Source organism: Candida pseudojiufengensis, assembly GCF_024610245.1.
Source record: "Candida pseudojiufengensis strain CBS 10847 chromosome Unknown scaffold8, whole genome shotgun sequence".
Lineage (NCBI taxonomy): Eukaryota > Fungi > Ascomycota > Pichiomycetes > Serinales > Debaryomycetaceae > Lodderomyces > Lodderomyces pseudojiufengensis.
The window spans coordinates 486,139-499,423 of NW_026261526.1; the positions used below are offsets into that span (position 1 = coordinate 486,139).

The following is a 13,285-nucleotide window of genomic DNA, read 5'->3' on the forward strand; positions in this document are numbered from 1 at the left end:
TATACGAAATTTTTTTATTTTTTGGTCCAGATAATGAAGTCATATATTAAAGTACAAAAGAATTGAATTGATTAAAAGAGAGATTGTTTTTGGGTAATAAAATATAGAACATCAATTAAAGAATCATAAATGAAGCCGTATGTCATTAGGAAAATTGAACAAAGTCAAGTCAATTCTGACTTAAGTTTATTGTCAAGTAAAACATGTCATCTAATTAAAATTACCGTCGATATGGAACAGGTATAAAAGTATATATATAAAATTCAACTAAGTACTTACTGCCCTTCAAACAAAGTATTACAAGAATTTATTCTCGGTCAGAATTGGCAGACTATCCGAATCAAGGTATATTTATCCTACATTCTCCCTAATTCATAAAGTATTCTGAAAGAATATTATGATGTGGCACATTAAACTGCATTTAACAATAAGAAGGGCCTTTGCACGAAGTCATTTCTTTTTCAGAAATTAAGTAATAAATTTTATTCATGTCCCAAAGACAATGTCTAGAACATTGGATTCATAACGCTCAAATTTTGATATTTTTGATCTGATCTGTTACATCATCATCAAGCTTTCTTTCAATTTGACCGACTCTTCTTTTCACTTTTTAGATGCCTGATTCTTTCAATGCCTCTTTATCCGTTATATATAGTCAGTCTCTAAAATTTTAGTCTTGAGGTTTAGTCAATACTTCTAAAAACTTTAAAAGCGGAAAAATGACACTTCATGTTCTTCAAGAAGCTAAAAAATCACAATTCATGAAAGTTATGGTAGTTTCTTCTTCATGTTGATTGATTATCTGAGTTTTGATCAGGTTAATGCTATCTTACGTATGTGTCAATAATCATTTTGAAATCTGCGAAGTCAACATGTTTAAAAATGTATATATATTTAGAGTGAAGTTTATGACGTCATTTGTACAAAATTTTTCAATTGTTTATTTGATTTCGAATATGTTTAATAATTGATGTAATCATGTAAAAAATTATCAAATTTCAAATTAATCCATTCATTACAATGTTTATCATATGATGAGTGATACAGATTGACTATTTCTTGAAATCAATAATTTCAACAAAACAGAATACAAACTCCATTTAATTCTTTATTTTCGTATCTAAGCTTCAATGATCCGGACACTATATAAATGATTAGAATGTGGAGAAAGATCCCCATCACTGATTTAGATCCAATAAATAAGTAATTTACAGCATGTTAATGATATATTTTGTAAACTTTTGATATGTAGTTTTCTAAGAGTCTAGAACATTATTTATTTAAATTGTATTCAAAATCAACTATGCACAAAATGTCACTAAATGTCGTCATACATACTTAGCCCTGCGTTATAATAATAGAATACAAAATCTTGAAATGGATGATAATTAGAGGAGGAGTAAAAATTTAAAGTTATACTTTAAAGTATTAAGGGAATAATGAGATTCTAGATCCTTATTTAGTTTAACATTGAATTCCACTAAGAAAATAGTAGGGTAACACTAAAGGATTGGAAAAGCGCATTTTTATTAATCCTTAGATTGGAATAAAAGGTATTTTGAATAGATATCGGAGAGGATAAGTATAACGAGAAACACAATTAATTGAATTAGGGTTTTCCTGTCAATTGTTTCCTTTAAAAGAATGTACAAGTAAAACAATTACATCATAAATTTCTGATGTTGTTTCATTATTCGAGAAGGAAAATTTTAAACATTACTTCTTACCTAACCAAAAAAATTAAAAATAGACCAATATAAATCTTTAAATGATGTTTAAATGATAAAAAATTGAAATCCGTTCTAAACAATGTATAATGAATTAATATGTTGAATGAGTTATGTAATGTATATATACTTGAAATTTTATACTTTTGTTACTCTAAATTCCTCGATATTATCTGAAATTTATACTTTTGTGTGTATTTTGATGATGTAAATTGAATTAACTTAAAAACTTTAACTTTAACTTAAAATTTTAAACAATTTCAGTACAAAAACTAGAAATCTAAGCATTTATTATTGTAATGGAAGGAAGTAAATGTGGTAAATTTAATAATACAATATAGTAACCATATATTATCTTTGTAATACAATCTTTAAATAATATTAGTGGAAAATTCATAATAATAATAGAAGGATTAACTTTAATTTTAAAAATTATAATAACGTAATTCCATTAACATTAAAATAATTTATTATTAATTATTATAAATATATCTCAATTGATTTCCCAATTTTTTTGAGACTTATATATATACCTACTCTCATATCCTATTATTTGTTAAAGATTTATTCTCCAACATCAACTTTAATTTCAATAACATACAAAGTGTCAATAGATCACTTGAACAATTCATTTACAAACTACTAAATCATACATATACTTAATACATATATATATATCTCCTATATATTATATTTATTCCAAACGGAAGTCCTAATTTATTCATTTACTTTCGAGAGAGACAAAGAATAATTTTACATACAATTACTTTTAGTTTTAGTCAACCATACATAGTACTTAAAGTAAGAACATAAGTTTTAGTCTTAAACACTATTTATCATCCCATATTATATATCCACTACTATATATATATCGAAACGGAATAACCCACATTGCCACTTTTGATTAAATTCTTAACATTTATTTTTATTTAATATATATATATCATCACATCACCTTTCAAGAAAAGATATATATAATATTTCAAATTTTATTTTTTAAACTTAGTCTATCAATTCAATTTATTATAAGACTAATTTAATATTATTTCAACAACTACAACTATTACTTCAATCCTTCTGGGTAAGAATTGAAAACTGTATTAATACTATTCAAACAAACACTCAATCTACAATAATACTTCAACTATAGTATACAACCTTGGTGTTCGTAATAACTACATACTCAAGTCTTTTTTAATCCCCCCCTTAATATTTAATTTTTCAAGGGTAATCAAGGCGAAATAAAAAAAATTAAAGTTTGTGTTTAAATTATTTATTATTATCAAAAGAATAATAAAGAATAAAATTTCATATTAAACAGAACTAATCAACCAACCAACCAATTCAATCCACACTTGTTACTACTTTCACATTCACACTCACATACAACTACAAAACACTCACACACAACAATGGTTTATCGTTCAGAAGCATCTAAATGGAAAGCTTATCAATTTAGTGATCCTTTTGCAGCTGGTTCATTTTATGTTTGTAATAAATTAAATAGAATGTTTTGTCGTCCAGATTGTGATGCAAGACCAAGAACTAATTTAAAATCAGAAATTAAATTTTTAAATCAAACAGATGAAGCTATAAATAATGGGTTTATACCTTGTGAATCTTGTGATCCAATGAATAGTACAATAATTGATGTTAATTTATTAATTAAATGTGTTTCTACAGTTAATACAAAAATTGGATTTATGCCTCCTTTATTAGATGAAAATGAAGAATTAAATTCAAGAAAAATTAAAGAAAATATTTTGGAAAGTAAAAGAGCAAATGAAGAACAAATTTTAAAAACTATAAATGGTAATATAAATAATAATAACACCACAGATGAAGGTGATGAAAATTCAATAAAATTATCAAATGAACATAGAAATTCTGCTCCAGTTTTTAATTTTCAAGAAAAAGTATCGAAAGATTTAGAAAATACTTCTATATCAAAAAATGATTCAGATCATTATAGATTAGTTGATTTAGCTTGTCGTCATTTAGCTTTAGCCGCCGCTGTAAATGTTTTCCAACCAAAACCAATTACTATAACTCCAGAAGAAAATAATTCTTTAGGTACAAATCCCAATGGTTCAAAAAAGAGAAGAAGAAGAGGTGGTGTATTAGGTTTTAAAGAATTAGCAGCAAAATCAAAATTAAGTGCTTGGCATTTTCATAGAGTTTTTAAATCTGTTACTGGTTTAACTCCAAAAACTTATGGTGATAAATGTTGGGAATTTATTAAAAAAATTAAAGAAAGTGGTGAATATACTTCATTTGAAAATTATACTACAGCAAATATAAAATCCCCAAAAAATTCAAATTCTTTATCACCAAAATCTCCAACTGATATAACTAGTAATGAAAATAATATTCAAACAATAACAAGACAACCACGACAAAAGAAAATTAAAATTAAACAAGAATCATCACCATCATTATTTACAACTCAATCAGATGCTAAAAAATTATCAGATCAATCAATAACACCACCACAATCTAATTTTAACTTACAACATTATCCACAACCACCACAACCACAAAATCAACAACAATTCCAACAACAACAACCAATTACACCACCAAATCAAGATATATCTACATCATTCAATCATTTAAATACTATAAAATCAGAAATGCCAGATTCATTTTATCAACAAGTTCCAACATTTGATGATAATTTACAAGAATTACCAATAATGAAAGATGATGATAATAATTGTTTAAATATGAAAGCTTTTTCATATCCTGATTTATCAAAATTTAGAGCTGATTCATTATTTAATCATTCACAAAAATTACAATATAATTTTCCACAAAATAATCAACAACAACAACAATATAATGAACAACCACAACAATTTAATCATGATTCATCAATTGAATTTGGTGATTTAATAAATCAAAATCAAAATCAAAATACTAATAATAATCAATCAATTATGAATTTACCAATATCATCAACATCAACATCATCTTCGACTTTTGATGAATTTGAATTTGATCAAGATAATTTTACAAATCCATCATCAACAAATTTAAATAATAATAATCAAAATAACATCAACAACAACATCATCGACTTCAACAATAATGAATCTTTAAAAAATTTAAATTTTTCAAATATAAATTATGATGAATTAGAATTTTTACCATCAAATTTTGATGAAAGTTTATTATCAATAACAACACCATATTATAATAATTTAAATATAAACAATAATCAGAACAACAACCAAAATCAAAATCAAAATAATTTAAATTTCAGCGCTGGCGCAGCTAATAATACTACAAATAATGACGATATTTTTTTTAATGATACAACTAGTTTTTTTGCAATGAATCCTCAATTAGCTACAAGTATTGGATTATAGATCTTTTTTTTTACATATTTACTTAATAACTAACTAAAATTAAAAATTTTACCTTTATAATTTTATACTTATTGTCTTTTTATACCTTAATAATATAAATTATAAATTTTTAAAGAAATTTGATACTCTTGTAGAGAATTACAAAATAGAAATGTGTAAGTAATTATGGGCATGTGCTCAGTGATGAAATATTTTCAAGAGATCTCGTAATGTTAAATTATTTAGTGAGATATAATCATGAGGAGTGAAAATGTACTAAGAATAAATCAAATTAACTGCTATTAAAATCTCTCAAGATTCATTAAAAAATCATCAAATGCTCAGTAAAATCTAATAGATTCCATTATCAATACTGTCATCTATGAGATTTAGCATTGGCTCAATTAATTAAGGGTTAAATTGAAAAGTTAGTAAGATTATTTCACTAAATTATTACCACATTTTGCCTACTTTTCTTTTACATTCTTTCTTTCCTTCTTTTCTTTTTACTATTCCTCGAGGATCAATTCAGATCCCTCATACATTCGTATACATTTAAGCACTTTTATTTACATTATAAATCTTCTTTTGAAGTGTAATAATAACCGGAAATTGGGGAAAATGTATTGTTAAGTAATTTCATGGAGATTTCAAACTTAAGACTAAGCATAATGAATGACTATGGAATACAGAGTTGGAGTAAAAGAGTACCCTTTCATACATTTAGTGGTAAGCTAAAAATGTATGCATTATATGAAACTCGAAGAAGGGGGACTTCTTCAAACGTATGACTCTTTTAAAGAATACTAGAGAGAGGGGATAAGTAAATGAGTTAAGAAAGTATAATCGAAAGTATAATTCTCGGAGTAATAACTTCTACAACTAAATAATTACTTATTCTCGAAAACAAAATTGTCTAAATTAATGAACTCCGAAGAAATGGACTATTTTAAAAGTCTTGAAGGAGAATCTTATTTTAAGGTTTAAAATGTGTTGAAAAAGAATACTTGGAAGAAAGATATATTCTTAGATCGGAGGCTAGATTTGATATTTCTATTATTAATAATTATCCCCTAATTTTCAGTTCAAGTAAATTTGAACTGAATTATTCCTAATTAATTTGTTTTCAATTAGATATAAATTTTGAATTAGTACATAGTAACTTAGAGCTATCAGATGTATTTTGGAAGAAATCATCATACCATCTCGAATCAAAAAATCATCATACTCTTTGCATAAATTAGAGATATCGGAGAAAAATGGTTTGACCTAATATAATACACTAAAGAAAAAAAAAAGTGTGTTAGCCGTAAAGGGGTTAAATTATTCACACATTTTATTTTTCTATAAATCAATGTTGTGGACTTTGAATGTTTATAACATATCCTAACTCAGATTCAAAGATCTACCATCAATACAAGCGTAAACAAAATTTCTCAATCGAAAGGACAATACAATTATCAATTGAATAAGAATTATTATAAAAATATTTCAAGGGATAAGATAATCACTACAAAATTCTATAACTTCTTTTCCAATATTATGAAATTCGATAAAATGAGGATAAAAAAACTCCTTGTTTGTTCTTTTTCTTCCAATTATCAATTTGGTTTAACGGAAGGCATGTTGATGCAGAATGGGTATACATGCAGAATTATTGGAACCCAGCCATCAGAGAATCAATTCGTTTTCTTTTACTATCTTTGATTTCAATAAGCATCATGTCTTAAAAAAATTCTCGAAAGTTTTTAGTCTATTCTTCTTTCTCGAAGTCCGGTTTATTTAGTTTTTAATTATCATATTTTAGTTTATGTGCGTAATTACGTAGAAAGATTGCATGAAAAGAATCTTTTCTCTCATTCTATTATTAAAATTTAAAAGAATTATGAATTCCATTTCAATCAAAATATTGAGGAGCATTATAATGCATAAGTTACATCACTTTTGAATAAATTTCGAGAGATTTTTTTGATTTTAAATGATCCGTTTTAATCATGAATTTCATCCCTTGATCTTTTCATCAAGTCCGATTTGAATTCAAATGTTTCAAAATCATGTATAGATTTTAATCTTTCTATGATTCAGCATAGACGTTAGAATTGTAAAATAAATTATTCTTCTAGTCTATTATCGGAATTACATTTAAACGATTTTTATAATAAAGAATAATTTATTATGTGAAAATTTAAATTCAATTCCATTTCGTTAAACATCGTGGAGCATTAATTTTGACGAAAGAATCAACAATTATCAAATTCTCTTAACATTTCAATAGCTTCTATTCTATTCATTGATCAATCACATTTCCATCATTGAAATTACAAATGAATAGAAAATGACGTAGCTTGTGGCTATGTAAGATTAAAAAACTATAATTTAAAGGAAATGTAACCGAATGGAAATATGTTTATTAAAATTCTGAAATTAGAAATTACCAATTAAGATTTCAATATAAAAATGTGCGAAAATTAGTGGAAAGTGAATGATTCGAACTAAACAAATAAAACGTTTCAAACACATGAAACTCTTATAATATAGACAAAGTTAATATGATTTAACTCGAACATTTGTTTGATGACTATATCATTGAATGATATGTTGAATTATTCTATCATCAGTTAGTATGTGGTATTACTTCATATGACTTAATATGACATGATATCAAATGTAATGGTTATAACACATTTTATTACACAAAACTTTAATTTTACTTACTAAAAATGTTTTAATTACAAATATCAAAAATATACATTAATGCAGCAGAATAGTAGTAGCATTTCTCCTAAACCTTCACGTTCTCAGTACGAAACTTATACTTATTTCAAAAAATCGTAATAATTTCTTTTTTCAACACAGATTTTTCTATTTGAATGATTTTACGAGATTCATATACGTCATAAGTAAAAATAGAAAGGGATTTAGGATTATTAGCATTCCACAGAAATTGAATATGATGTAAAATGATTAGAAAAATTCGTTAGATTTGTCCATCGTGGATCTAATCATATTGCATAAAGGGTTTTCCATTGATTCTTGTCCACTGTTGAATATTCAACTTTAGTATAAAATTAGTTTTGAATTTCGGATACAATTTTGATTTCAAAAAGTTTAATACCTAGACAAAAAAAACGAGTATTTTGTGTTTAAATAACCTGGAGTGATTTATTGTATTCCTTAGTTTTCAAGAATGCTAATATTCAAAATCACGTTTTATCATTTTAAAGCTAAAAACTTGTATTTGTATAACTTTTAAAACTTCTCGAATTATTGTATTCCATTTGCCACAAATTAAACGGAATTTAAAAAGTTTAAATTTTTTTAAAATTGTATTGTTTTTGTGTCAAAAGCTAAAAAAGTTTAAACTTTAAATTCAAGGAAGTCCGTTTTGTTTTGAAAAACCCTATTTTAAATTAATTCAACACAAAACTCAATTTTTCAAATCGAAAAAAAAAAAAAAAAAATTTCAGGGGTAAGTAAGTTTATATAATTCGGTTCGAAACTTTATAATTCTCAAGTTGTATTCTTTTCGGTTCAACAGGTATTTTTATAACAATCTGATCAAAGATCTTTTTTATTGAATTTCTTCTAAGTCGGAAATAAGGATGGTAATTCTATCTAACCATAACTTTTTAAAATTCGTCAATGATCTAATGATTGCATTAGTGAATTTAAATCGTTCTTGGTAAATACATTATAATTTAAAGTTTGGTATCAATGACGTCTATATGTTCGCATTTAAATTGAAATTTTCTAACGATTTTGTTAATGAATTAAATTTGGTTACCCTTCTCCCGTGTATTAATCAGAACAAAATATCAATAATCAAAACAAAAAGATATGGATTGTGTTAAACAAAGTCTAAAAGTTGAGATTTTGTGGACTGTTTAAAGATCTTGAAAGAATCGTTGAATATCATGATTTAGGAGAATTTTAATCTTTGGATTTAAATCTTAGTTTAACCGGAAATATGTTATTACAATCTTGGGTTATGATTCGATTCAAAAATAATGGAAATAGGGATTCAATTTTAAGATTCGAAATCTATGTAATAATCAAATAAATTTAAAAAACCTTAATTGTGATGTCATTTTTGAAGTTTTAAAAAGTTTAAAAAGTTTAAGATTTGAAAATTAAGGTTTATGATCTCATCAACAATCTAAAAGTTTATCGATTTATTATTTTGAAACGCTTACTTCATTAGAATTAGCAGGTATTTTTTTTCAACAAAAAAAAAATTGCCTCAATCTTAAATTGGTAAAAGGATCCTTTATAGATCAAGTAAGTTCATGCAGATGAAGCCGAAATTTGTAGTTCATCAACTTCACGAAATCATTTTATAACTGAAATATGGTGCTTTTCACTAATTCTTAGTATGTAAATACAACTTTTTTAAAGAAGTAGTTTACTGCTTTGAGTCGATCTAACATTTCCGGTGGCTAGAGCTGTATCAATATGTTGAACAAACTAATGAATTCAATTTTATCAAAAATGTCGTAGCTAGTGATCTTAGGGTACATGAGGGAACTAAACCTTAAATTTTAAGCCAAAATATTCGTCACTGATTTCAAACTAAAACTTCAAAAGTCTAGTTTTCTACATAATTTATGATTTAATGTTATGGTTAATTTCACTAAACTTTAATGTAAAGTTTATGATGTCAATCGCTAAACAAAATTTTATGTAGAGTACTTTTAAATTTCATCAGTTCTTGGAATGTAGTTTAAAATTTTAAAAAAGGTTTACCAAAACAAACAAGTGAGTTAGGTTCAATTGTTCAACAAGTGAGTATTCCATAAAAGTTTAAGTTGTTGAGGATAAAAGCTTTAATTTGAGTGTGTATTATGTGAAAATACAACACCATATAATTATTGAATCATTCGCCACAAGTTTAAATTTTACCGGAAAAGTACCAGTGTTTTAACCACCAGTTCCTACTACTTTATTTTTTAACTTAATATAATGTTTTATACTCTTTCTGATTATTCATCTAGTTTGCTAAATTTGAAAGAATTAAAATAAGATAAATGAAGGAACAAGGTTGACAGATTAATCAAATCCTCTTCCGAGAAAATAACTAAATGGAGTAAAGACAATTTACTGTTGATAATTTCAAGTTAAGATATCAATGCGTTTTTAAGTTCTTCTCATGAGTAGGATTTAAGAGTTCGAAGCTCATAGAGTAAAAATTAAATATTTTAATATATCATTACTCATTACTTATATTAATTATTACCTTAATTTATAAAATCATCAACTAAATCTAATAAATGATTATAAAATTGTTTTCTACTAAATACTTTTGAATCCGTTGAAGATTTTTGTTGTTCCTGTTGTCGTTGTTGATTCAGCTGTTGATGATGTTGTTGTTGATGCTGTTGTTGTGATTGTTGTTGCTGCTGTTGTTGTAAATCATGTTGTTCTTTTAAAAATTTATTAATTTCATAAAGTTGTTCTTCAATTTTTAATATATTTGATCTATCACCAAAAAACTTTATTGGAGAATAAATTTTTTGAATTTTTGTTTTATAAGTATTATTTTTAACCGAAGTTGTTGAAAATGATTCATCATTGTTCTCATTATTATTTTCATTATTTTGATCATTTTCATTTTCAAAATATTTTAAATTATTAATATTCATTTCAATTGATTTAATTTCTCTATTTCTTAAATTTATAAATATAGTTCTTGTTATAATTTTGTCATATTTATAATTATTTTGATAATAAATTAAATCATTTTTCATTGAATTCATAATTTGAGTTTCTAGTTTTGAATTATTTGAACATGATTGTATAATAAATTCTGGTCTATATTCTTCACAATATCCAACTGATGGTGGTAATACATTTTGTTTAAAAATTATTGGATTTGAAGTTGATGCTGATGAATTATCAGTTAATAAATCGGAATTTGTTAATGATATATTTTTTAATTCAATTGTATTATTACTTATTACTTGATATTTAGGATTAATATCCATTATTTGTTTACATTTATCTCTAATTGTTGATTTATTATATTCTCCAACATTTTTAACTAGTTTGTCACTGATATAAGGAGTATAAACACTTGTTTTTGACCTTTTCACTTCAAAAGAGTTGGGGTTATTTAAATTAGATGCTAAAGTAGTAGACGTGTCAGATAAAACAGAGTCTGACTCCGATGATGATCTTGATAATGAATTTTGCATATGTGATGCATTTTCTTCACTCATAGAATTCAAACTATTACCATTATTATGATTGGTATTATTGTTATTAAACAAATCATGTAAAGAATGAGTTCTTGATAATTTACTTGGAGTCATTGACATTGGTGAAGTTGTAGATGAATTTTGAATATGATTCCAATTATATTCATCGTATTCTATACTTGGTGATGGAGTTCTTAATGATTGAAAAGATTTTTTAGAATTCAAACTTGGTGGATCATCAAAATAAGACATCATTGGGTTATTAATTTGATTATTATTAAATGAACTTTTCCACTTATCCATAAATGAACCTGAACTCCCAAATTTTGATAATGAATAATTTGATTGTAAAGATGAATAAGATGAATTCATTGATGTTGATAGACAAGCTGTAGATGCTGATTTTGATAATGATGAAGAAGCTTGTGATGTAGTTGGTGCTTTTATTGGAATAGGTGGGTGTTTATTATGATTTTTAGTATTTATCGGTATGCTTATTGTAGGTGGTTTAACCCTTATTTCTCGAGCCACTGTAGTTGGTGCAGTCAAAGCTGAAATTTCTTGATGACAATCAGATGTATCATGATTTATTAATCCATTCAAAATAAATACAAGTCTTTTTGCAACAGCTGGATTGCCCGTCGATACAACTACTCTTGTGATTTCTCTTGTGTTGTTAATGCAATTATAATATGGTTTTTGTCCTAAAGAAGTTTTGTATTGTATAAGTATTGAAAATAATGTTGCTAGAAAGGATGGAATAGATTCATTATGATTTGGCATATTGTTTATGTTCTTACCATCTTTAAATTCTAACCAATTTACAATTTCAAGAACCCAGTTTAAAAGTGTGGGATAATATTCTTCTTTATTTTGTTTCATTAAAAAGTTTGTATTGATTAATCTAGGAGTATTATTATCATAATGTATTAATTTCACTAATTTTGTCAAATATGTATGTAATTCAAAATCATTTTGTAAAATATGACTTGGAAATTGTAACCTTTTCTTAACTATATATTCATAACCAAATCCATCATCAAATCCAGAATACAATTGTGCAATTAATTTTTTATAAACAATCTTTTGCAAAATTGTTAAAAAATGTGATATTTCGTTCCAATTGTTTAATACTGTTTCATTAATAAAACAATTTGCCTCTAAAGGTATTACAATACCAATGGCAAATCTACTGTTTATCCTTAAATCATTGAGTTTTAACCTTGACTCTTTCATATTTATGGCTGAAGTTGGATTCCAATCATTGGAATCATCTTTTTGATACAATGGTGATGATTCGTTTTCTTCTAGATCAGTTATTGAAAATAATCTAGTGATTAGGATTGAATTATAAGGACTTGAACTATTAGTTAATGAAGGTAATGTATGTAATTTTGTAACAGTTTGAATTTCATTTGTCGGTAGACCACAACCAAATAATAAATCATTTAAATCAGAAACACTATGATATATTCTCAGATTAGTAAAATTTTTAGGTAAAGATCTTCTTGTTTGTTGAGATTGAGATGGTTGTTGTTGATATGAAAATGGATATTTTGAAGTTTGTATTGGTGAATGACTTAATGATGAGTTAGTTGATGATACAGGAGATTGTTGTTGTTGATCATGTGAAGTGTCAAATAATACTTGTTTTGATCTTAAATTCCCACCATCTTGTGATACTATGATTCTAAAATATTTATTATTAAAATGAAATGGTTTTAACAGATTTGCATTATGAGTTCCATAAAGTATTTCTCTAGAATAAGAATCCTCAAATGTTGCTACTAATGGTTGAGAATTTACTGATGGTACTACTGATGCTGGATGATTATGACCTGAACTATTAATACCATTATTATTGTTATTTATTTGACCAGTATTGTTTGATTTAAATAATCTACCTAACATGGTTTATATTGGTTTTAGTATGAACAATTATTTATAATTATACTCATAGCTCTCTTTAATATGCTATAATTGACAAGGAAATGTGATAATATTTGTAAAATAA

The 13,285-nt window shown here is 25.5% G+C and overlaps 2 protein-coding genes across 2 annotated transcripts; one reads left to right on the forward strand and one right to left on the reverse strand. All coding sequences in view use genetic code 12, as the record gives it.

Annotated features, from left to right (window-relative positions):
• Positions 1-3,139: 3,139 nt before the first annotated feature.
• On the forward strand, positions 3,140-5,098 carry ADAEC (Adaecp; the record flags this gene model as incomplete). Its single annotated transcript, XM_051756464.1, has 1 exon — positions 3,140-5,098. The coding sequence occupies one exon, from the start codon at positions 3,140-3,142 to the stop codon at positions 5,096-5,098; it is 1,959 nt and encodes a 652-aa protein (XP_051615524.1).
• A 5,213-nt stretch (positions 5,099-10,311) lies between these two features.
• On the reverse strand, positions 10,312-13,182 carry KGF55_001847 (uncharacterized protein; the record flags this gene model as incomplete). Its single annotated transcript, XM_051756466.1, has 1 exon — positions 10,312-13,182. The coding sequence occupies one exon, from the start codon at positions 13,180-13,182 to the stop codon at positions 10,312-10,314; it is 2,871 nt and encodes a 956-aa protein (XP_051615525.1).
• Positions 13,183-13,285: the final 103 nt, after the last annotated feature.